This window comes from Lethenteron reissneri, chromosome 23 (genome assembly GCF_015708825.2).
Source record: "Lethenteron reissneri isolate LAM-NWPU_2019-01 chromosome 23, ASM1570882v1, whole genome shotgun sequence".
In the NCBI taxonomy this organism is placed as follows: domain Eukaryota; kingdom Metazoa; phylum Chordata; class Hyperoartia; order Petromyzontiformes; family Petromyzontidae; genus Lethenteron; species Lethenteron reissneri.
This window is the reverse complement of record NC_083801.1, coordinates 16,752,306-16,778,894: the sequence shown is the minus strand read 5'-3', so window position 1 is coordinate 16,778,894 and position 26,589 is coordinate 16,752,306. Positions and strand designations below refer to the sequence as shown.

At 41.8% G+C, this 26,589-nt stretch overlaps 1 protein-coding gene across 2 annotated transcripts in view; it reads right to left on the bottom strand.

The window, feature by feature from the left end:
• Positions 1–26,589, bottom strand: part of LOC133346116 (collagen alpha-1(II) chain-like) — a 47,817-nt gene that overhangs the window by 15,700 nt on the left and 5,528 nt on the right. Inside the window, exons 3-33 of one of the 2 annotated variants that reach the window (XM_061557535.1) lie at positions 26,025–26,041; positions 24,851–24,883; positions 24,445–24,477; positions 24,271–24,324; positions 20,267–20,365; positions 19,751–19,831; positions 19,501–19,545; positions 19,339–19,392; positions 19,025–19,078; positions 18,846–18,899; positions 18,544–18,597; positions 18,364–18,417; positions 18,203–18,247; positions 18,001–18,054; positions 17,840–17,884; positions 16,168–16,221; positions 9,851–9,949; positions 9,483–9,527; positions 8,815–8,913; positions 8,602–8,655; positions 8,275–8,382; positions 6,952–7,005; positions 4,933–5,031; positions 4,121–4,174; positions 3,560–3,658; positions 2,516–2,569; positions 2,340–2,393; positions 1,813–1,866; positions 1,403–1,456; positions 579–623; positions 340–438 (exon numbers count right to left, since the gene is read on the bottom strand). In XM_061557535.1, coding sequence (XP_061413519.1) covers positions 340–438; positions 579–623; positions 1,403–1,456; positions 1,813–1,866; positions 2,340–2,393; positions 2,516–2,569; positions 3,560–3,658; positions 4,121–4,174; positions 4,933–5,031; positions 6,952–7,005; positions 8,275–8,382; positions 8,602–8,655; positions 8,815–8,913; positions 9,483–9,527; positions 9,851–9,949; positions 16,168–16,221; positions 17,840–17,884; positions 18,001–18,054; positions 18,203–18,247; positions 18,364–18,417; positions 18,544–18,597; positions 18,846–18,899; positions 19,025–19,078; positions 19,339–19,392; positions 19,501–19,545; positions 19,751–19,831; positions 20,267–20,365; positions 24,271–24,324; positions 24,445–24,477; positions 24,851–24,883; positions 26,025–26,041 — 1,901 coding nt within the window. Of the gene's footprint in view, positions 1–339; positions 439–578; positions 624–1,402; positions 1,457–1,812; positions 1,867–2,339; positions 2,394–2,515; positions 2,570–3,559; positions 3,659–4,120; positions 4,175–4,932; positions 5,032–6,951; positions 7,006–8,274; positions 8,383–8,601; positions 8,656–8,814; positions 8,914–9,482; positions 9,528–9,850; positions 9,950–16,167; positions 16,222–17,839; positions 17,885–18,000; positions 18,055–18,202; positions 18,248–18,363; positions 18,418–18,543; positions 18,598–18,845; positions 18,900–19,024; positions 19,079–19,338; positions 19,393–19,500; positions 19,546–19,750; positions 19,832–20,266; positions 20,370–24,270; positions 24,325–24,444; positions 24,478–24,850; positions 24,884–26,024; positions 26,042–26,589 lie in introns of both variants that reach the window. The other variant, XM_061557534.1, reaches the window with a different exon arrangement.

Genomic DNA, 26,589 nt, shown 5'->3' with positions numbered 1-26,589 from the left:
CTGGCTCCGATTGTTAACAAGCACTGCCTCACAAATTAAGCATGTATAATAATGTAACATTTCAGACAAAGGCTTTCATCTAGTAACTTTGAAAGCCTGTGGAGAAGTAGCACACTGTTATTTAACTGATTGTTGCTTACTTTGCTTGTGTTTTTGTTGTCAATTTGTTTTGTTTTATTCTGCAGGTAATTTTTTTTACCACTTATGAGATGAACGTGTAATGTGTCGATATGTGAGCTCATCGAGCAATTACAGCCCAATGGGAGTCTGAGCTGTGCTGCTGTGGACGGAGTGACACTCGCCACGCTGCCGCTGTGCGTGTGTGTTTGCTGTGCCCACCTTGGGGCCATCAGAGCCAGGAGTGCCAGGAAGCCCACGGCTTCCCTGGAGTCCCTGAGGCCCAGAAGCGCCACGCTCACCAGGGAAGCCACGCTCTCCCTGTGAAGTGAAGCCGCCACGCAGAGCTCACATCAGCTACTATATCACACGCACACATCTCAGGATGAAGACAACCATCACTGGCAATGTCATGAGCAAAGCCTCGCGTGGCGTTGCGCACATGAGGGGCGAGGACTTACTCTGGGGCCGGCCTGTCCAGGCTGCCCAGCCTCTCCGGGAACACCCTGTGGAGAGACAAAACACAGATGGCACGAAGCATTAATATATCGTTAAAAAACTACATTTGAAGAACGTTGGAGCAATACACCTAAAATTATATATTTGATAGACGTGTAGTAAATATTCCACAGCCTTTTCGTTTTCCATGGGAAAAAAATAGTTCTTCGACGTTTAAACATACTATTCACCCATTTATATGCCTTGAAAAAATGTCGGCCTATAATATCCAAATGTTATGGTAATTAATAACAAAAATAAATATATTCCATATACCATATATTTGTATGAAATGATGTTAATATAATGTGACTCTTAGCCACGTCAGCCAACCCTGAAAGTTGGCAGGTGGCCTCCTCAAGTCAAATAGAAACCAGAGCAATAGCACAATCTGCAGCCTGACTAGGGGACATGAACACCCACCCCGAGTCTACCACAACATGTCCATACCCACCACAGGTCACACCACAACACATCCACTACCCACCATCGTCACACTACAAGAATGTCAGCACTCATCCTGGCTCACACAGGAACAAGTCTGTACCCAGCTTGGGTGACACCGAATTGTGGATCACAGCACAACACTTCCATGCTGTAGGGCAAACCGAAAGTTGGTACACATACCCACTGGTACACAACTGTCTCTTGGGACCCATGAAGTCCTCCCATGGGGACCCATGAAATTACCCCTGTGGCCATGCATAACAGAAATCTTCGTCTGGCCCATGAGCGGTATGTTTGACTTCCCCGGCCTAAAGAATGATGTTGGTTGAAGAAACCGTACCTGGTCACCAGGCTTGCCACCCTCACCAGGGGGACCGGGAGGCCCAGGCAGACCCTACACAGTGAGACAGAGATTATTAGTTTCATTTCCCTGCAACTAAACATGACAAAACAACTCACATTAGAAATGGAAACCCGTGCATGCGTGTGCATTTTCCCTCGGCAGCAACCCGATGTGCATTGAAAAAGAGCGCACAGGTTTGCACGTAGGTTCATTGGTCACAAAATGGCGTTGAACAAAATGTGGGTATATAAGGTATGTTTTGATTAAGAGTAAGATTGTTACGGCCAATCCTGAGATGTGTGAATAAGAACGCGTACGAACTGTATCGCCGGACTGTATGTTTCATTATTGTAATGTGCCATGCGTGTAAAATGTAAATTAAGAACATTAAAAAATATATGTTTTACCTGGAAGCCAGAGGGACCTGGGGGACCTTGCTCTCCTCTCTCGCCAACAGCGCCCTGCAAGTCGTGAACAACGAGGACACCATTACCCCACATACTGGGAACGAGACACTGACTGATTCCACAAAATCAAGGCCTTCATTCTGTAATGCATGCTCACTATACTGCAGAGTGTAACCATTCATACTTACAGCAGGTGCTCTATTGGTCCAGCATTGTACAATAGACACATTTTGAGAGCAGATAAGAACAATGCTTGTGCTGTATTTCTGTGTATGCTTGAGTGTTTTTGCTACCAAAACTACATCATTGTCTATGCGTGATCGATGATTCAAATAATAATATTTACATTTTCAATATATTTCTAGACACCTTTAGCAGTAGGAAGCAATGGTAAGGTGTGGTTGCGTTAAGTATATTAACTATGATGACCTTTTAACATTGTTTTTTTTTTCTATTAAAGAAGGTATACCATTTTCCTTGCTGGTATGAATAATTATGATCGTGTCAAGCACTGCAATTGTACTCACGGCTGGGCCAGGTGGTCCAGATGGGCCGGTCTCTCCATCTTTGCCAGGCAGACCCTAGCATATAGGTAGGCGGAAGTTGAAGGTTACATCTCCATTGCAACAAAGACAAGAACAACAAACAAAATCCTGAATGTGAATTTGAGGCGCCTTGTGAAGGCTCTGCCACTGCTGCTTACCCTCAGGCCAGCGGCTCCAGGGATGCCCTTCTCGCCAGGCTTGCCAGGCTCTCCCTGCACAAAGACAGCAGGCATGTTACATACTGTGGAATAACAACACAACGCCCTCTGCTCAAATCACTCAAAAGTGTACCTGACATGCCATGCAATTATGTATTGTTTGTTGAAATTATTTAGCACTGTAAGTAGTTAATCGGAGGTGTGGAATTATAACAGGTTTAGAACTGGCTAGGCTTATGTATTCTTAAGCTCATGGTAAATAAATCATATCCGAATGTATTCGGCACTTAAAAAATCCCATACCATGCAAATAATGTCACCTAAAAAGGGCCCATGATAGGCTGTGGATTCATGTGATGGATAGTTCTAGTCGATATTTTTTTGCTTGTGTGTATTTTCACGATGAAAACAATGTGGCATTAACTTCACACGCGCATGCAAATATAGGGTGGCCAAATATTTAAACTTGTTATGGTATCAGCACATGGGCAATGTACTGCTCATTGAAGGATCTGTTGCATTTATGCTCCTAGAAACCTCGAGATACCATTGTTTGTTTCCTGGATAACAACATTTTGGTTAAATAAGGCAGAGGTGTAATTTATGTGTTTCCATTTAGTTTAGCTCACACAGTATGTAAACTATACCACATCACAAACTTGTCTTGAATTGTAACTGAACTTGTTAAAACATGGAAGCTTTGCAGGTATACGCTTGGTTGGGAGAATACCTGGGAATACCAGGCATTGTAGGAATGGGTTGTGAGATAACAAGGCCAGGAGATGGCAGTTGTCTGTACGGAGCTTGTAACGTGGTTTCTTGCCAATTTCCTTTCACGTGCCAAACACTAACGAATGTAAATGGCCAAACATCCCAATATAGTGCCATTCTGGAGAAGTTGTAATTCTCATGCTTGCTTGAACAAATGAAATTATATATTCATTATATATATTTTATTATTTTAAATAGATTACTGTATTTAAACATCTCCGAGGCCAAGTGAACACGTGAACAGGAAAGATCTCAAGGAGGAGGAGTGCTTACAGATGCACCCTTGGGTCCAGGGAAGCCCATGACGCCGGGTTGTCCACGAGCTCCCTGGGGACCTGGGGGCCCAGGTCGCCCATCTTCACCAGGGGGACCCTGGGCAAGGCAAGTCACAGATCTCACGTCATGAAACGTCTCGGTGAGCATCACTGTTTATAACACTCCCAGCCATTTGCATTACATCCACACTGGTGCTCTAGCAAAACCTTTGGTCAACAAATTGAGATAAGCAGGTGCACGTTACTACGCAAGTTGGGAGGCATCGGACAAGTGAACCCTGATATGGGTTTCATTATTTTGGCCCAATTTTGGTACTTTGAGGCTTGATGAACATAAGCCTCCCCAGACCATTATCCTCAATTTACTGCCCTCCAGATCTCCGGATGGATATTGATGTGCAAATTCAACCAGTAGAGGAGTAACGAAGGAAAGATGCACGCTCATGAGTAAAGTTTAATACGAATCATTTATGAATTCTAAAAATATATCAAGAGTCTACGCTTCATGACAAACGATACGTTTCTGAAATGAGACATGGGTGCATTGCATTGTACTGACCTGAGGACCAGGCTTTCCTTCAGACCCAGGGCTTCCAGGGCTGCCAGTAAGACCCTGCAAGACAAACGTGTGTGATAATAATCTGTCAACATACGCACAGCAAGACAAAACTTTGACATTCTTGCTAAACAATATTCCCAAAAAATGACATACATTGAGAAGCACTTCTGTACAATAGAGAGCAGCCAGACTGTGTAAGTAACATTGTAGAAGTAATGCTGCTATTAAATGCAGTAAAAATTTCAAGCCAATCAGTAGAAATGCTAATTTTATATCTGTACATATGGATGTAACTGAAGCTGGAAGAATCCAATGAGCTATGAAGCTCTTTATCAGAGGTGTATCCAGCCAAAGCTGCGGTCCACAATGGTGGGACATTACAGAGGAAGTTAGAAATGTCCGCACTAAAATGGTTGTAAATAAAGTTTTTTTAACTTTTTGTCAATAGGGTGGACCGGAAAAATTAGCATAGTATAAATGTTGATGTTTCGACAGTCTCAGCTGGTGAGCATAAGACCGGTGTATTCACAAATTCCAGATTGTACGGTGGTACACCATCATAGTTTCTGTCAGTACTGTTTTTGATTTGTATCCGTGAACATTTAGAAGTGGCAGATTTATGATTCATCTCATCCCTGGCTAACATTTATACGGTCGGTGTGATGGAGTCGCTATCATTTATTGCATTATTCTGCCTAGATCATTCTGGTGACACAAGGTCACTCTTGAAAATGGGGCTGTGCAAAGTCTCTTTAATTTTCACCTGGTTAAACAAATCAAACCGAGTTTGGGTGACTCTGTGGGACACTTACGCGAGCTCCAGGGAGGCCAGCTTCGCCAGGGCGACCAGGATCACCGTTGGAGCCCTTGGGACCAGCTGCGCCAGGGGGACCGCGCTCACCAGGGGCACCCTGAGGTGTGACGCAAGAAAACGGCCGTCACAAATCCAGCCCGACGACGATGACGACAAAAAGAAAACCCGGCGCAACCCCCCAAGACAAAGCGAGTAGCCCAGTGCCAATTGGTAAACAAACAACAAAAAGTGCTGCTTTACCAAAATGTTAGGCTCGGTATTCAAGTGAGCAAAAAATGATGCCAAGTTGCTATGGAGTCCTGCATCCATTAGCCTGCGGGGTCATGATGAGGTCAGCTTGAGCAGTTGAATGCACCGGCCTGAATGAAGGGTTATTTACTGCGCTGTAAATCTGTTAACATCTATATATTTAATGGAAAATAGAAACACAATAGTATTCAGACTTTAGTTACCATGAAAAGTACCAATTTTTATGGATGGAACATTTTTGAGGAATAATTTACGTAAATGGCCAGTGACTCACAAAAGCCTTCTTATAAAGTACAGTCTCTTTTTGAAGAGATACTTGAGCTAATCCACCTTAAAAATAATAATGAACAAGTAATTATTGTGGACCATTTAAAGATAACTGTTACAATTACAACACACTACTCTTAATGTAAATTACAAATTGTTCCATCTTCATTAATATATTTGCTATATTATATCTATAGATGCTTTATTAAGGCCTGGGTTTCTGAGAGGTTGAATGAGTGCACCAGTTTCCACCAAACTAAATGCTTTATTATAGTCTAGAAAACCCAGGCACATTTTAAAAAATGTAATTGCCTTTTCTAATATCTGGTTGATAGTATGTGGCCAATGGTAGAAAAAGAGTTTTCTAAATATATTTTGCTTGTATGGTTGGTTGGTCTGTAAATTGTTCATTATTTGGTTTTATATGCGCTTTGGAACAAAACACAACCGTACATGTATATCGAAGGCAATAATACTAAATGCCTAAATAGGGGTGAGTGAGAGTGGGTTGGAGTCCTTTTGAACATTTTCATTTGATAACAAATATTTAACTATGCAAGTTTTCAACTGGTGAATATTAATTGCTATGATAATTATGAATCCGACACTTATAAAGGAAATTTAACAAAAGATTAAAAAGATACGCAATGCAGCATAGGGAGATTCATGCTGAGAATGAGACTGTGTGAGTGACAGACAACATACAATTATCGAAGACATTGATTTAAAAGAAAAGTAAGTGGGTTTGGCTGGTACACATCGCTAGAGTTACAGAACTGATGGTGGTATGGCAATGGCAGCCAAACAAGAGACCAAGGATGAGAGCGTCACCACTGCATGAGGGATGACAACGATGTGGGGAGGCCTTCATCCAGCAGTGGATAGAACACAGCTGCTGCTGATGCTTTTATAATGAGCATGGTAGCTTTTTTGTGTTGATTTATGAACCACAATCAATGTCTTTAACTCATCCAGTGCCCACTACCCCAAATAAACATAGCATCTTGGATTTGCACCATTGTAGCCATTTCATGTATGTCAGCCAAAACATGGTACGCGTGCCGTTAGTCGACTGTATATGGTGCTAAGTCATTGCTAATGAGAGAGATTGTGATTTGTGCGAGTACACCACTGCCAACGGAGTCCACTGTGTTATTTTAATTTCAAAGACGGTTTTGCATGAGTACACATACATAATTAGTTCAATGTTCCTGTCCATGCAGCCTCCACATTATTGTTTTATGGTATGCTGCACATCTTATTTAGCTAAACGTTCGACTCAAAGTGCAATGCTTGTGTTGAGGTGTATTGGTCACGTGCCATTATGCCAAGAAAGGCCATACTATGAAGAAGGGCCATTACCTAACACATCTCCTGCTATACATATTTTCCCCTATTAGGGCAGTGTTATCGTTTAGGGCGGTTGTGAGCTTTTTTTTATTGATGCTTGAGGACAACTTTCCAAGGCAGCGATTACACAAAAATACCCAAGCGAGCTCACCTTGGGACCGGGAAGGCCATCCTGTCCTGGGAAACCACGGTTTCCAGGGCCGCCCTGTGAACAGGAAGAACGCCGCTTGAGCAACAACACATCACAGTTTTTCCTGTGTACACCATTACAAAGACAACCCAGCATGGCTTGGACGTAATGATACATGGTGGGTTTTTTCGTGTATATTTAAAATCTATGATAAAATACAATTTCGATGTATTCAGCAAATAAATAAATGTACCTTTATCTCAAAATGCAGTACAGAACAGTGGGCACGTATGTTTTATGGAGAGAAAGACAATTATGTATAGGCAGAGGAAAAAAACAAGGGATTGAGCCTGGACATGAACGGGACCAGGGTGTCGACACCACAGATGACTGCGGGAAGGAGTTAAAGATTATAGATCGACTAGGGGTTGATAGAAGGCCTTGGTTGTGTGCAGGGGGGTACAGTGAAATGAGAGGGGAGGAAGAGTTAGGCAGGGATGGGACTGTGCAGGATCTTGGAAGACAATAAGTGCAATCTTGAAATGTATCCAGAGTTGAATTTGGAACTTGTGTAAGAATTGAAATATTGGGGTGATGTGGTCATATTCACAGGTGCAGGACAGGAGCATGGCAGGGGCATTTGGATCATCTGGAGCTTGGATATAGTGTATTTTGGGGGTGGCGCATAGAGTTGCAAACGCTGAGTTGCGATGCATTGAGTTGCGATGTGATGTTGGTAAGATGGAGGTATAAAATCCTTAAGAGTTGACTCATGTACATAGAGACTTTGGGACCAGTGACAACGCCAAAGGTTTTGCACACTCTTTTTTGAGTGTAATGTTAAAGTTTGAGATACATGCTCAAACTGGAGTCTTAATGTGACTTTCTACTGATAAGGAGTTCTTCAGATTTGGCAACCTTTACCTGGAGGAAGTTAGAACCAATCCAATATGGGACCGCATCAAGAGTGGATTTGAGTATTAAGAGTGATTTTGGGTTCATGGAGTCAACGGAGAAATGTCATTTTCAGAGAAGTGATGGTCGATATGAAAACTGGACATGATTTTACCAAGTGGGAGGGAGATGTATTGAATACAGCAGAGGGCCGAGGATGCAGCCTTTCGAGACACCATAGTACAAAGGTTACTGAAAGTGAGTCCTTGCGTGGAAATGTAGGAGTGATTTGAGAGGTGAAATAAGAACGAACTTTGAATATAGCCCTCACAGTTGGACAAATCTCTCCCAGGTGTATCATTTCGTGATGTATTAAAAAAAATTATCGCGTGATGTTCCAGATGAATCGAAGGGCGCTTGTGCATCGGCAGGGAGACAGGGGGAGCTCACTCTCTCGCCAGGTGGGCCACCGGGGCCAGCTGCTCCGGGTTCTCCACGAGCACCGCGCTTGCCTTCCTCTCCAGCTGGGCCGGGTGGACCTTGAAGACCGGCAGGGCCCTAGTGGCAAAGCACAGATAGATCACTCGCTTTGCTACAAGCACACAGCTACCCACTCTACCCACCACCACCCACCCACGCACCTACCCGCCTCTACTTACATCCCTACACACGAGCATAAAGTACAGCAGCAACAACGTCAGCAGGGAATTGTGCGGCATGACGGAGTGTGTGAGCAAAGTTCCGCATTTGTTTTCAAACAAGAGGTGTGATGCTCACAGGCTCGCCCTTGGGGCCAGGCTCTCCCTTGAATCCATGAACACCTGGGTCACCCTGGAAAGAAAATACACTTATATTATAGCAACATCAAATGCAATTTCAATATTTTATTGTCAGTACAAATATTTTATAAGTGATTAACAGCAGCGCTGTGGTCATGTCCAACAGATGAGCTGCTAGTAAATCTCCGCTGCTCGTATTGGGGGGACTGACCTGCTGTCCCTTGGGGCCAAGAGGGCCAGTCGCACCCTGGGGCCCTGGAGCTCCACGGGGGCCTGGGAATCCGGGGGCACCAGCAATACCTGGCGAACCCTGCACAGGAAGGAGGCAGCCACGACAAAAGCAGGAATTACACACAGGCACATACAGAGACAACAACTCATATCGTCTGCCACTAGGTATGGTGGTCACGCCACTGCCATGGCACCTTAGCCAGACTAGTTGACCTTTGAGGTTACATTGAGTGGCAGAGGGTTTTGAGCTGGAGGTCACCGGCTACGCCCAGGTGTTATTCGTAACACAAATGCATCACAACCATCAAATGTGTACAAGATCCCCCGTATAGCCTTCACAGACTGTAGGGGCAAGTGCTGTTAGCGAGCACCTATGTGTACACACACTACAGCACGCGCATCACAATACATGCACGTACCACAACATATGCACACATGCCACAACACACAATACATGCACAAACACAAAAATACACACACAACAGGCGCTGAATTAAACTATGTGTCGTATAAACTGACATGTAACTTTATATAACATCTGAGTTACATAGTAGAATAGTTATTTCGGAAGCTCCCCCCACCCCCCCACAATAATTATAGCATTCCATATATGTCAACAAACAACAAGCAAAGGAGCATAATACTTACAGATGATCCTTTGGCTCCAGGAAGTCCATCAGTGCCAGGGTTACCCTGTCAAACAAACATCACAATGACACAAGCACAGCAGTGGGTGAGATATGTCCTCTGCAGCGGCCATCAACAATGGCTGCAAAAAAAATGGAAATTCGTAGTACACGGTGTTCTGATGTTCTTTATTGTATACGCAAAAAAATATATCGTTCATGAATGTCAAAAAAGTTATAATAGTGTAAAAATTATTGTAAGTTACTGTTTGCACGAGAAATTGCAACTGTGTAAAGTGCCCGGGTCTGTCTGGCAATGACTCGAGGCCACTGAACGCAAAAAAATCGCGTGCGGGTGGGAGCCGCCTGCGATCACGCGAAGAAACTCACGGGGGAGCCGGACGGCCCAGAAGCCCCAGCAGCACCGGGCTCTCCGCGAGAGCCCTGGGCACCTTCTGGCCCACGTGCTCCGGTAGGACCAGCTTCACCCTGCCAGGGACAGACAAGAAGAGATTTGCGTCACCACCACCCACCCACACACAGACAGCAGCAGTCCTGGCACTGCCCGCCAGCTGTCAACACAAATGAGGATTTGTATTTTGAACTGAGGTGTGGCCCAGAGATAAAGCACGTGTCTTTTTGTATGTTGTTGCTTGTACAAGCTGCAGCGTTTGTGTTGCTAATATTGACATCGTGAGATGTGTTTAAAGCTGTATTATTTGAAATGTGAAGTTGAAAGCATGGCAAATGTACAAACCTATCAATACAATTCGGGAACCTATCATGCAAGAGGGATAATGTGGAGTATTGATAATTTATCTCAGTATTTCCACGCTCTTGAAACAGTGAAAGTACGATTTACCAGTGAATGTTCCCACAATACAGTAATGAAGCATGTAAATGAGTTACCCGATTGCAATATAATGGTCATGATTCCGTTCAGGATTCGATGCAAGGATTCTTGTTTTAAACATTGTGGTTAATGTAGCGCCTCTAGTGGCCCCAGAATCAGTTCTTGCACGATTTTATGCATGTATTGTGAAGGTAAGCGTAGGTTGTAATGATCAGATTGACGCATTGTTACCTGTATAATAGAATCTACATAATGTGTGAGTCATAAAATCCTGGATGAAAGAATACAATGTGTAGGAATTATTGCTTTTCATGAAAAGATATGAAACACATGCCATTGATGTAAATATCTGTATCGTGCACGGAAAATTGTCGATACAAAAGGACACTGGCAAATCAATTTTAAGAGCATCAACAGATGTTAAATTACACTTGAAAAACATGAAATAACACAGTTTTATCGCACGAAGTTTCAAACATAGGTCATGGATACTTTTCCCAAGAAATGCCATATTTGCACGGTCGTGAAATGCACTAGTTTGGGTAATTGTGTTGAAACAAAGTGATTTTGGTGTATTTCACCACTGTGCTTTAAATATCACTCCTATTACATATGTTGTTTTGCCTTCGTATAAATGTACGTATGTATGTTGAAGTACTAGTATATAGCATGAAACCCAGTTTGATTATGGGCAGCCACCCATGACAAAACTGAGTTCTCAAGTCTAGAATGAAATTGATGGCCTCAACCTGGTCCACTAATGACTGCGCAAAAAAAACACTACATTTAGTTTTGCAGTTGCTTTGGCTACCTCTTAACTCTGGTAAGTAAAAATATTGTGTTTGACTGTCATACTCCAAGCTCTTTCCAGAGCTGGGAAAGTGCATCACCGCTTCTGTGAACACACTAAAAACTCATCTTCTTGGTTCTTTCGGTAAAGTCACGTAGGAGGGAAGTAATATTATGTTTTATTTTTATTTTTATTATTTTATTACGTCCCTCCTACGTGACTTTACCGAGAGAACCAAGAAGATGAATCCTGCAGTCACGAAAGCTTTAAATCGACACTAAAAACTGTCATTTAAAGTATTTTTCAGAGCAGATGCGGTGGCACACTGCTCTTAGTCCATGGGCCAGGACCAAAAATGTCACTTGTTGGTACCACCTGAGATGACAACAACAACAACTTTAAATCGCCAATCAAAGTAAATTATGAAGTGACCTTAGCTAAGAAGTATGTCGTAATAAATACGTTTTATCTCGCTAAATGTTTATCATCCCCAGTGCCGCCAGATTTCGCTGTGGCTCTTAGACTACCGGTGGCATTTTCAAAGAAATTATTGATCTCATGGCATGAAACTAAAAATATTCCCATTTAAATTTCTAAAGTTTTAGAAACAGTGCTATAACATCGACAACAACATAAAACATTGTAAAGATCACCCTTGACATAATAAAGGTAGAGACTAGTAATTATAATCAAGCTCAAGTAAAGATGAGTTCTGTAACAATTAATTATTCTCAATGGTTTTAGCCAGGTTACATGCAGATCAATAGTAATATTGGATTACATTGAAGGTAAACCCTGTGAATTATAACGTAAAGTCAGCATGAAATAATATGAAGATGAGCCGTTATATTGATTAATAATATACAGGTGAGCCCTGCAATAATAATAGTAGTATTGTGAAGGTGAGCCCTACATGTGTTGCACATGCCACTGCAGAACATAAACCCTGACAGATGTTAGACATAAACACTCTCTTTATATCGTTCGCTGAGCTTCCCCTACGCTCCAATAATCACCTGAACGTTGTAATGTAAAACACAGTGCTTTCCGTGGGCATCCAGCCCAGATAAGCTTTTATTAGAACATCCATCTTCTCTGTTATAGCCTGTTACTGCCTGTAAGTTGAGTTGTCGGAAATAATAAAAAATTATTGTGCTGCAGGTGTAATGCTATTCTGAGTGGGTTGAAAGGTGCTGATGTGCACGATGCAAATTTTTCCTCACAGGCACTGGACTTGCATTTAATGCTCAACATCCACGTTCTGACGGCAGCCAGCGTAACACATGCATTATCCTGGCCACGACTTGTCTAAATGATTTTCACTTAAAACACTGTCAACGTGTTCACAGTGGTTAACGGAATATTATTGATAAAACAATTGGAGTGCATGGACGATTAACGACGTTGAGATTAGGTGGAGAGAGCAAATACCCGCAAAGGGCTTTATGGAGTTGATATGCCAGACATGACATTAACACATTAGCACAGTCGTGCCAGACATAATGGTTTGGGCACCACAACTTGTGTAACTCCAGACAGCTTTACTTACATGTGTTTCCAGGGATAAAGGAAGGTGTATATGGATTGTGACAATTGAATACATTTAACATATTTCAAGTGTTTCCAGCTCAATGTTATTTCCATTGCTCTTCCAATTAAATGATGAAAATGTGAAAAAAATTGTTTTTGGAAACGGGCAATTAATGGCCTGAGAAATCTATTCAGAGATGTTAGTGGTGATTATTGGAGATCGGGAACGATTCAGAGTCGTTCCTCGTGATGCAGCAATGCCATGGTAACTCATCACGTATGTGTCCAACACCATCATACAGAGTTGCTATGGTGATCCATCACAACGCTGTTTAACATTATGGTGGAGTGTTGCTACTGGGACACATTATGTCCCTCTCTAACATCATGATACAGTGTTGCTATGGTGATTCATCATGTCCTCTAATATGCTGCAGCATTGCCATGGTGATTCAACTTGAAACTTTGTAACATGACGATGCAGGGTTGCCATGATGATTCACCACATTCCTCTTTTTAGCCAGTCTCGCTGTGGGAATCCATTTGGTCCCTAACGTTATGATGTAGTGTTGCCATGGTGATCTATCACGTACCTCTCCGACACCAACACTGCAGTCTACTAAATTTACTTTAGGATAATGTGTATGTCTTTGGCGATAAAATGTTGCGACTTTGTGTTCATTGTTTAGTCGTAATGCTTGATAGAAATTGTAAATGTCATAGCAAAAATGTATTTCGTGTCACTTAAATATATGAACAAACTGTAGCTCGTGTATCTCTGGCAGCACTCACTCTGAAACCTGAAATGCAAATAATCGACTATCGCATCCAAGGTATTGCGAGGTCTGGGAACCTCGTTATGGTTAATGTTCAGTTGGGGAACCTTGCGATGAGTACAATTTCAACGTAACACAAACTCTAAATGGGTCGCATATTTTGCAAAACTGCTAGTGGCGCAGTCCAGTTACACTTTGGCATGTTATGGTCAGTGCCCTCAAGGCTTGTCGAGCACCAGCGAAATGTATGCAATCATGACAACTACATTATTTTGGAGAAGGTTATTCCATAAAAGAACATTTGCATCAACCTTTGTAAGACTAGTGTACGAAATGGCAGCAAAGTAGAAGATGTAATGTCCCAATAATATACACTTCATCTGAAGTAAAGGAACACTGTTGAGAATTGCCTATTGGTATCAGTGTTGCCACACATTTTCATTTAACTATTTACAGTGAACCAAAGAAAGAATTTCAGTCGTGGAAACACATCACGCAACTCATCACCTCAAGCTCGGTTAATTAACGTAATCTGATTGGATGCAACTTAAACAAAGTTACGCAATTACTGAGTGCTGTGTTGGAAGCCATCATTGGAAGTGAAGGGGGTAAAGAAGTCATGGCATTGCCAAGAAACGATGGGGAAAGAAATCTGCAGTTGAATATTGCACCCCGATTGACAGCACCAAAGTGACACTGTCTGTTCTTTATCTCGGACTCCTGCAGCTTCCGTGCTATGTGACGCATACACCGGGAGGTATTCGTATTGCCAACAGGAAGTATCATAGAGCATTGATTATAAGATGCACTTTTTTTCCCACTGCAAAAGTTGGGGGTGCATTTTATGATCTGCAAGATCTGTGTGTGTGACTAGATTTGTTTTAACTTTGTTGGGGTGCTTCTTACTTTTCAGAGCACCGAATAATCCGGAGTATATGGTCAATGTACTTTTACGGACTAAAAGTACACAGTAAACGGTATCTAATGCCACTAACACTTACGTTTTACTTCTCAGAGGCAAACGTAATATCCTTCACTGGCTCTCTGCCTTGCAACTAAATTATATGCTTTTATTTATGCTGGATGAATGTAGTCAGTTTAGGAGTACACTTTTTACATGACTATCGTAAATGCATTACCACCCAAATGATGTATTTCTATTTGTTTGGCTCTGTTCAGATGATTTCCCATGCCATAGGCATCCAACTGCCCAGTACATTTTCACATGTAGGAGGAAAACAACCCTCAGCATTCAAACAAACCCAACCCATCCTGTTCCAGTATGCCATCTAGGCCTGTTCCATGCTATGATAATGAATTAATGATTTAATTATAATTACGGAAAGATATGTTACATTGTCTCCAGTCTGGACATCTGTGAAAAAGAGCTTTATAGCTCATCGGATTCCTCCAGCATAAATATTCTGATTCTGTCTCCATCCCTCTCTACTCACTTGACAATGATGAAGCTCAAAGCCAGGTCCCCATGGCAAGCCACTAGACGTAGTCCTAATGTCTGTCGATTGCACTCACCTTGTTTTTATCTTTGAACAAAACCGAGTCGAGTGTAATTTTGTAACGACTATTTTGTTTCGCTTTGGCTTGCATAACTTTGTAGCAAATTCCTTCTGTAGCACGACAGAGTGAAGTCGACGATGCCAGGCTTTGCCAAAAATGTCTGCTGTCTGCATTGTGCTGCCCCCCCCCACCCCATCACTTAGTTAGAGGCCTCCTTGAAAAAGGGTGCATTCCTTGCCTGGTGCATGCATTCTCTCTGCTTCTCTACTGCACGATCCACCCAAGCACAATTGACTCCCTTTGTGAAGTGAAAGAACATAAAGCTTTGTCTGCGAATGTTTTCCACGTGGTCGTAGCTTCGGGCACAGGTGCTGGCGAGACAGCTCGATGCATTGATTGAGGTGGGCGTGGAAGCTTTGCACTTTTCCACCCCACGTTCATCTGTCGACCGAAAGGGATCCTATGGCTGGCATAAATCACTGTCGCAGAGTAGATATTTTTCTTTTTTAATGAAAACTACAGTATTCGGAATGTTGGGCCTTTGTGTAATATGTAATTACCCTATTACGGTTTACTACTTTAGATCATGGAACAAGCTTTAAAAAACGCATCAATCAAGGCTACATAACAAATGTCTGTATTTTACACACTGTATAAATATTCAAGCAATCTACAGTAAATTATGTACAGCTTTTCACATGATCACATCACCACATGTACTAGATTTGTACGTATATTTTGCGATAGGTTTAAGAGGGAGACTGCCTGGAGAGATTATATTTAATGAAATCATTATCGGTCAATTGGATCGCACTGTTATGGGAAAATTAGCTCGAGTAATACTAGTGCATATATATAATTAGTCACAAACGTGCGAGAGAGAAACATTGTGCGGCTACAGTTTTATTTTCTTCTTCTTCTTTCTGAAGCATCAATAACAGATGTTGACCTTTTTCCTGTTTCTTTATTTAAAGGGACATGTTTTCCATTGATTGACAGCACCGACTGCAGTGTTCTGAGATGTAGACAGACTGATTGTCTCCAGCAGACGTAGGATCATGTGCACTGTGTACGTGTTTGTTACGGGGGGGGGGGGGGGAGTTTATTCATGTGTACATGTGACAATTTCATCATAACGTACCCCAAGGCTAAAGTGAACAGACAGACAGACAGGCAGACAGACAAACCTCCTGGCTGTTTCGCAGGAGCGCACGAGATACTCGCAAGGAATTTAGCTCACCTTAGCACCTGGGGCTCCAGGAAAACCAGGGGAGCCAGATGGACCAGTGGGGCCCTGCAGGAGAGAGAGAGAGTGTGTGCACTCAGCATGAACAAAAAAAACCGCACATTTTATGGTAAGCCTGCCTCCCACCCCGTACCACCCCGCCTCTCCCAACCTTTGTCATGCAGGTCAGTCCTCGACATGCACAGCAAGTTTAAATTACACAGCTTCCATGTACGTCAGCCATGCTTTTTTATGTTACAACCTAACTTTGGGGCGTGTTGCATTACATCTGCCCTTTTCCTAATTGTGCTGAATTTCCATGTATGCATATCGTTCGTGGTTTGTTGTGCGGGTCATTTATACCAAAAAAATGATACATATTTGGATCAACATGATTTGAAACAAAGAGTCAATTTTCATTTAACTTTCCTCGTAGAGAAAATAAAAATCTGAACACATCCTTTACAGTATCACATCGCCACAGTGCCTTCGTGTGAAGAACTAATAAACGATGAATCAACATGAAAAGGTGAGCTGGAATATGTCCTCATGCAAGCATGCATTCGCAATTTCAGCGATATTTAACATCTTCACAAAGTGCAATTTTTTTACCGTAAGAGTCAATTGCATGTCGATGTTTTAACAAACTTTTTTTTATTAAAACGCAACAATTATAAATTCACCTGAAAGAGGCTTCACATATATTTTTTTATACTTAGGTTACATCACCAAATGCACTCACGTTAAATACACTTTTTTTGTTTTACTTCAAAGCAAGGGGATATGTAAGCGAAAAAGGTGTTATATGAATTGATAATACATTTTTTTGGGTTAGATTGCGTTATTTATAAATGCGTCGTAACCCTCCACCACCCGACACGGCCAATCAGCAACAAAATGTCACGTTGACAAAAGACAAATAGTTCACTACTTTAGCCCAAGAGTGAATCCACAACATTTACAATTTTCTAGTACGACGTTTCGCTGGTAATTACATCCAGCATCATCGGGCAATTTGCCAGAATGGTGAAGCCCTCACTTGCTCTCGGTCTTAAATAGAGCAGCGTCATCATTTAACTAATTCAGGTGCAGTGATTTGAGGTGGAGGGGGGGTATTGTAATTAAATAATAGATTAGTAATCAGTTAATTATTATGATTAGTAATAAGTTGTAGATTAGTAATTCATTGTAATGTGTGCTATTGTAATTATATACTACGTTAGTAATCAGTTAATTAGTATGTGTTTCCCCTATAAGGAATTGTAATATGCATTATTTAATAATACGCTTCCAGGCCGCAATAAGCCTGTAGCTGTCAGAGCGATTGAAGTTATTTCTATTTCTCTCAATTTCAATGGAATCTCTAATTAGTCTTTGCCGGCAATAATTGGTTTTACACAACACTTCAACGTTATCAAAATCAATTGAGTGTCCTTGTTGGCAAGCACTGATCTGGCCACTGCCAACAGTTGTGTTTGAGATAATTGAATATTTCTTTGGTGTTCTTTCAGTCTTACGCCGATGTTACGTCCCGTCTGTCCAATAAAGCATCTGGTGGAGGGTTACGACACATTTATAAACAACGCGATTCTAACCCTAAAAACCGTTTATTATGAATACTATTGGTCGCGAAAGCCTGCTACGTGTTAAACGTGTTCTATAAATGTGAAATGAACATTGTACTCACGGGAGGGCCAGCAGGACCAGGGAGGCCATCGGAGCCACGTGCTCCCTGTGAGGGATCACACACAGAGGTCAGTGCACACGACCCACACGCCTCTGGAGGACGGTGCTGGTGGCGTGTGGTGCATTGTTTGGAGGTCAGCAAGTGGAGGGGGTTTTACTCACAGCAGGACCAGAGGCACCAGGACGACCTCTCTCACCAGGCAGGCCACGTGGACCCTAGCAGACGCAACAACAAAAAACGCAAGCAAGAGTTGGCCACTTTTTAGCGAGCCACACATGTGGGTGCGATGATGCATTCAAGTCGATTATACGTAATTACTTGGTGGTATGGGGAAATAAATATACGGAGAGTACGGGTACATACCAAGGGCCCAGGGGCTCCGTTCTCACCGGAAGCACCAGATTCACCCTGCAATCAGGCGCATACACGTTGTGTCAGTGAAGTGCAAATGCAATGTTATTGTATAAAACACATTTTAGTTTTTTTTTATATTTTATTCAATCTTCGAGGTTTCAATTACATACCTTGGCACCAGCAGCCCCAGCGTCACCCTTAGAACCATCTAGGCCAGGGTAACCCTGCAATGAAAAGTGACTGCGTTAAAACATGCAATGTAATAACGTAACTTTCGTCTTACGTACGTATGTACAGTGCCAGCAAAAATATATATTTCTGATAAAGGATACAATTTTAAAAACACTCACCCGGTGTCCCTTAATGCCTGGAAGGCCAGGGGTTCCTGGGAAACCACGAGCACCCTAAAGTAATAAAATGAGAACATGTGAACATGCAGTTGAGAACTCTGGTTTTTTTGACACTTTGAAACAAGATCTATTAAAAGATAGCGCATCCCTTAAACACGCTTCACGCTTAATTATATGAAGCGTGCATTACGTTACCTTACGTGGTTATGTGCATGTATGTGTGGGCATACAACGTAAAATAACATTGCAGAACATTTCTAAAGATGTTAGTGAAGCGAAGAGGCGGCATCGTTGATCCTCACCTGCGGTCCTGCGGGACCACGTTCACCTGGTTTTCCTGACTTGCCAGCCTCGCCCTGGAAGTGAAGACGCACAGTGTCATAACTTTAAGATATTGTCCCCGTGAAATGTGTTTCTTGTAAACGTGTTGCCTTCATGTAAAAAAGTGCATTCAACCGAGCAGAAAGAGCTTTTTACTGACATCATCGCCGGGCTTTCCAGCTGGGCCTGGGGGTCCTCGTGGGCCAAGCCCTCCCTAAAAAGACATGGCAAACAAAGCTTAGAGTCAGTATTCTGCATCTGTTATTCAAACATTAATTTCAGTGCTAGCTACTTGCAAACACATAAATACAATATATATGGTATGTCTTCATTTCGTTCTTTGTGAACAAAACAATGCAATTGGTTGTATTTACAGAAATGTATAAAACTGGATAAGTCTTTATTCATGAACACAGGGTTTAAAAATGATTGAATTCACTTGAGGCTTCAAGGGAACGGCGCAGAAATACTTACAGAAGGTCCAGGCTCGCCGGGCTCTCCAGGGGAGCCCTGGAATCCTTGTGGGCCCTGAAGAAAGCACACAATGACACTTAGTGGCATGTCAGAACAAATTGACGGGAAATACGTATATCGATGGCAAGTTTATGGGCTGAAGGGTGCAATATTGAAACTTACAGGTGAGCCTGAAGGCCCTGGAGGTCCCCTTGGTCCCATAGGTCCCTACAAGAACAAAATAACATGAACAGAACCAATTATATTGTGTTATTCATTAACACACAACTGTCTTCACAGCCTGAAAGTTAAAGTACAATAGAGAAAAAGGATATGTTGGGCATATGTAGAATGTGTTTTTTGTAAACTTGGTCAGAGTAATTGCTTTGGATATAACAATGTCTCTTATTTCATATGACGAATGCTCCCGTACCATTGGTCCTTGAAGAGCTCCCATTTGAGCACCACCTCCAGACTTCTCATCAAAGCCTCCGGCCATTTGGGCAGCAAAGTTCTGTTGGGCGGCAGTTAAACAAAATTACAAATTGTGGTCACACATAAACACCTCTGTACGTATATGTATGTACGTTGAACTTATTTTGCACCGTACGTAGCCAAATGTGCTAATTGGAGGTGCAGGGGAAGGACAACAAACTAACCACAAAAAGTTATTCTAGAGAAAAGAGAATAATTCTATTACTGTATATACTGCATATTTTTACAAATGATTTACCCTTTAGTTTTAAAGTCTAAATAAATCAGCGTAATCGGTTCATTATACATATTTAACCCCCCCCCCTTCCCCCCGCTCTGATATAATGAAAATGTTCCATTGAAGTTCACTGCTCGTTCAACTCAGACAGACATGGCAACAATCTCAGGTGGCAGGAAGAGTGACTAATTCGTGGAGTTGTAGGAATGGATCAAAGGGAAAATGTCTGATACTTACTCCACCAAGGCCAGGGGGCCCAGGAGGGCCTGGGGGTCCGGCCATGCCAGGGTTTCCAGGAGTGCCAGGCTCGCCATCCCTGCCACGAGGGACCTTGCCCTCCCTGTCAAACAAGGGATCAGCAACAGCCGGTCACGTGATGATGATATGAGCAAGCAACGAGAGACAAACGCAGCAAGCCAATGCACCTGCTTCATTAAACGGTCCATTATTATATTTGGTATTGCTGAAGTGGATGCTACATGAGAATATTTCAGTAAAGTGCCATTTTATTCCAACGGTGTTTTCAAATTCCTGTACATGTTTCTCGGTTTTGAAAAAAACAATAAGCAATTTATACGAGGCGATACATTGACTGAACCTTCCAATATAACGATAATAACTATACATTACATTGTTTATTTGCACCTCGTGCACCACAATGTAAGGACAACTCCTATACTTAACTCATTTAAATCCCACTGACACACTGAAAAGCCTAGATACACCGTGCGATATCAGTGCAACTCACGGGATGTGATGCTATTGAGGGCTCATGATTGCATCACCGTTGACACACCATCTCGTGATTATTGCACCACGCAATCAGTTGTGATGTTGTTACATGATGTTTCATCCGTGTTATAATATTTGCAATCAGACAAGACTGCATTCATCCAATCAGTCAATGCGTTTTAATCATGTGGCCACATAGATAATGAGTATTTGTGTGTGTGCACATGTGTATGCATCTTTATATGTATATGCACGTGTGAGATTGAACGTATCTGAATGTGTTCATGTTTGTTGAGTGCATATGTGTGTGTATATGTATGGAAGGTGTGCTTGTGTGTGAATGTGTGTCTTTGAGTATCATTGTTTGTATATGTGTGTATGTTTCTAATGTTCCTGACTCACACCATCCTTTGTGGCAGAATTGTACTCGAATGCATTGCACGCTGTGGCATAGTGCCTCAATATGATTGCTTGGGATTCGTGGGGTGCAATACTGCGTAATCCAATTTCCCAGTTGATTGTGACAAAAGAGCATAGTATCATGTATCTAGGCCTTTATATTACACAGCTAAATAGAACATGGCTTTGTCCAAGAAAGTCAGCAGACTGACGTAACAGTCACTCCATTTATTGACTTAAACCTTGATGAGAATCGGTTTAGATGTGAGTAAACATTTCATGAAGAAAATGTAAATTAGCAGCAGGATTAAAGTATATTTGACCATTTTAAATTTCAGGAAGGGTCACCTCATGGCTAAATGGTCACAGCTATATACAGAAAACAATAACACAGGAATCTGTATTGAGAGCCCAAGCTTACGACTAGATTATGTGTAAAAATAGAAACTTGAATATCTAAGAGTAACAATTAAATATAGTACAGGACTAAGTGTATAGCCCAGGTTCCTTGCTGGATTTTGAAAAAAATACCTGAATGTGTTTTTTTCAGTTAAGATTGTATTAGCACAGGCAATATGCACAGCTGTTTCAGCGCTCACTACAACATGGAATGCAAGATGCCCTAAGGTCAAGGGATGGGGTCAGTTGGACGCAAAAAGACGAGGAATACTGTGTTACTGAAATGTTCATAAGTAAAAGGCAATAGCAGAGGATGTCATATCTCCTTTGCGAAAACAACAACAACAACAACTCATTGCTGTGTGGGATTAATGTATTGGAGGGAAGATATATTTGGATGTAAAAACAATGGCAGCTATCTCAACATTAACTTTTAAAATATGTCAATAATTGTTATAGTGGCTTTGCAGACTTCAAACATGAAAATGTTTTATATGGCCTAATCATATAGTATATTGCACTCCAAAAATGATGTACTCTATAGTACTGGAAAGAAACAGCACTTTATTGCAGTGTTATTACAGTACTGGATATGAAATGTGTTATTGTAATGGATTGACTTGTCATGGGTCATGAATGTCTGATTGGGTGGGTGGTAGGTAGGTAATCATTAGGGAGGTGGGTTATAAGTCCATGAGGTACTGTATTTAAGGCTGGCTGCTGAGGTAGGGCATTTGACTGAGTGGAGAAGGAAACAGGGCCTCCATTCTTGGTTGGGAGGGGTGGACAAGTCTATTTAGGCCTCTGCTGTTGTTGAATATAGCCGCTGTACAGTGAGTGAGTGTGCGTTAATATAGACCCAGGGAATTAATTTTAGCTGGGTCTGCCTTGGTTAACGACCCGGAGAATATATCCGCACCCAAAACACCACATCTTGTATGCCTCTGATGTAGCTACTAGTCCACGTGTCTATCAGCGAGCAGCAAAATATTCAGGGAGAAATTAAGCCCCTGTATAGACCAAGTGTAATCACCATATTGATGTCGCGATAAAGTGTTCATGTAAATAAAGTGGACCAGAATGAATTACTGCAGTGATTTGAGCATAGCAGTACTGTTATGCAACACGAATGCAATGTGTAAATTGTTTTGGTAAACTGTGGTTGTAATACATTTATGATTTAACTGTGGTATCATCAACTAAAAGACAAAGGTGTTCATCACCAATGGTGGCCTTTAGCTCGTGATGGAAATTCCATTTTCTCATGACAGGGGCCAGTTTCCCCATAGGAGAACTGTTTACTGCAGAGTGTTGCCTAATATTACCAACCCCAGAATATTGAGAGGCTGAGATCATCCTCCAGTGGAATTTAAACTCTGAACTCTCAGGTTTTGAGTGAAGCGTTCAAATCGCAATGGCCCAAAGCTAGATGAATATAATCAACTACAGTAGCTACTTTGCGATACAAACTCTCCTTGTAATACATTCTAAACAAACAAAACTACATTGCTAGTGGTGTACCAGCCAGAGTTTCTTTAAAACCACCGTATCGGGTATATGCCCTACTCTTCCACCCTGGCTGGATGTCTTGAAAGAGGTAGGAGTACCCCATACTTGACCCCGCCACACACACAGCCTGCAGCTTTAGAAACTGTGCAATAGCCACTGATGCAGCTGGGAGATGGAACCGACGGACCTCTGGATTGCAAGTCCAGCATGCTGACCATTACCACGTGGCAGCAGGCGGATATGTCAGGCAATGGCCTTTCTTTGGAGTTGAGTGCAGAGAGATTGACTGAAAAAACTATGGTTGGAAAGTGTATTTGCTGTGGGATGGCATGAAAATGGTACAAACTATGACCAAAGCTGACATTTATGAAATAACGACTTGTTCAGCGGCTTCAAACTGGGAGCTGTTCACTCGTCAAAATATTCCAGTCTTCCCAGGCCACCGCAGTGTAAAGTGCCGCCTGTAACTGTGAGTCAGTCAAGCTCGATTAAGTACTTTGATGTTCAAATTGTTACAACTGATACGCTAGGTTTCTCCAATTAAGTTACGTGAATTCAAAGGCACCTCTGCTCTTGAAAAGAAAGTAAGGGAATGACATCAATTGTAGATGTCATATTGTGAACAGAGAAGACTTTCAAAAGTGTGCCTTTTCTACATGAACAATGTAAGATGAAACCTAAAGTGGTCAGAAAAGAATGAATAGAATGTTTGTGAACAAGCGTGATTATAAAGAGACGAGCAGACACACATCTTCATGAGGAGTAGCAATGGCATAACACTACCAGGCCTTAGCACCTCAAATACAGGTCTGCACCACGTGTGCAGTACTGTAATGGCCAGCCATTTGCTCACATTTTATAAAAGGAGTGACTGACGTTAATGTTGATTTTACACCGTGCAATCATCGATATTTGTACAAGGTGACATGCTGTCATATGTTACACCATGACCAAAATCCTATGCACTGTACAACAACAATTGTGGTACATTTTTTTTCAGTAACACATAGTGGCAAACAACCTACCATGACCCATGAATGTAATGAGTGGCAGTGGACAGATTCCATGTATGTATTTTAAACTTCTTTAGCACCCTACGTAGCCAAGCGTGCTAATCGGAGGTGCGGGGTGTAGCGTAATGGTTAAACTGCAGGATATGCAGAATGTCGTGGGATGAGAATAAGTGCCAGTGTAGAGCATACCTTCTCTCCCTTGTCTCCACGATCACCCCTGGATCCCTGCTCGCCAGGTGGACCCTAGACATGGGGTGGGGGGGGGGCACAGCAAAGGTTTAAATCGGCCACGCTCTGCGTGAACACCTATTGTGACAATATCAAATGTGTGCGGCGCACCAATGCAGAAGTGCGTTGCCTCACCTGGGCTCCGGGTGGACCCCTGATGCCATTGGTCTAGAAACCGAGAGAAAAGAGTTGTTCGTTAATGTTTACGTGACAACTGGGCTTTCTCACACGTAACCGCAATCATATATAATTGTTTCAGTGCCTTGCTGTGCCAGATTGCAAATGCACAAATATTTTAAGAAATTATTTGTAATTCAGTTTTTATGTCGCTTTGATATTACTGCACAGTAAAAGTCAGAACCCATATAAATTGAAGCAGATGAAATAAAATAATGTGGGCACATGACTCACTTAACGATCTTTTTATTATTATTATTCTGAAAGCAGATATTATTGTGAGACTGTTGTGTAGTGTTTACAGCAAAAGCATGGTACAGGACAACGATCAGCGAGTTAAATGTGACAACAGAAAGCTGCCCACCTGTGGTACGTCCCCAGGCTCCCCCTTCTGTCCCTGTGGGTTATGAGGTCAAAGTGCATTGTTATCACCGGAATTGTATATTTTGTATTGAAACAGAAATGTTCAGTTTATACGTTTATTTTAGAAATAATTCTTCAAGAGCAAAAAAGAAACCCACACTAACAATTCAGCCAATAGGAATGTCTCAATGTGTTTCAAAGGAATTATGCATTCTGACAATTATATTTTATTAAGGTTGATAAGTTAATGCGTGGAGCAAGTATTTGCTTTATTAGCTTCCAAGCCACATCATCATCTCTTTTTTAAACCACAAAACACAAAGTACGCAGCAACAACTCGAAAATATAATAAACATGTCCAAGTTAGACCGCACATTTTAATAATCCTAATTGTTTATCGCATTACAAAACTTGTTTTTTTAAGTCCAAGAAACATTGTTTATTAGAAGGAATTGAAACAAATATCATAGTTAATTCCCAAATGTATTTTCCTCAAATGTCGGTGTGGAAACGCACACGACTCTACGTATGGACCTACACGGATACAAGAGTGAATATTGGATGTCAATCTCACTGAGGAGCTTTGCAAAAAACATCTTAACAATAGCTTCAAAAGGTCATAGCTAATACCAGGCATGTCTAAAGTGTAGTAATCACATTTAATACAAAAAAAAATTAGTTGCATGAAACTGTGGGTTTGAAAACAATGTATTGCCATGTAAATCTAGGTAATAATGTTTTAACACAGTTGTAGTACCCTAGTTGCAAACTGCTGGGCCATCACAGGTGTGTGCATATTGAGTTCGGGCTACACACAGTCTCTATGCAGTATTGCAGTGCTGTTTTATGCTACAGATGATACACATTACTGTAATAAATGTACAATAAACTGTTGTAATAGAATATATTCTTTCGAGCACGGTATTTCATTCGTGGTGGTCTGTGCAGTGCAGTGAATGCTAATCTTAATTTTAGTCACGTAGTAAATTATACATATCACTCTATGTTACAATACAATACATTGAAAATACATGATAGGCATACATTATAAATACAGTTTCACAATGCAATGTAAATATACGTAACACATGAAGACAATGATGTTCATCCAGTTGTACAATGTGCTAATACAGTAATATAATAACAAGGTAAGTGGGAAATTCATTCATATTTACCCTGGTTCCAACACGTCCTGCAAAACAAAAACATCACATGCTGTCAGTTACCCCCAAGAGTGACAACTGGGCCAAGGACAATCGATGACATGTCTCCTATCCTTGCATGAGGCCACAAGGCAGCTAAAAATGATCGAGCCTGATGACAGCTGTCACTCCTGTCCTTGCTGCCATCAGAACCTAATGAACACGACTTGGACCCGAGTGTGCAGCAGCGTTGCTACAGCAGATGTTTCACCTCAAGCGATAACGGATTTAGGGTGCATGATTCCACACTTGGGGAAATATTTTTTGTAAGAAAGAAGCAGAGCCTCTGTGAGAGTGGGAAATTTAAAGGGCTCTGAGATGACATGGCACTGGGTCAACCCCTTGTTTGTTCTGCTCTGATGCTGGCATAAAGAGTGAAGGGCCCAGTGGCAACCACGGATGGTAAAACACACCTCAGCACTTTGGGAGAAAAAAATTCTAAAGCATTTATATTGACATGAACACAACAGACCATAGAAGAGGTGATGAGCGCATGTGCTGAACCATAATTTGCTGTCAAGGGTTCTCGAGAGGACAT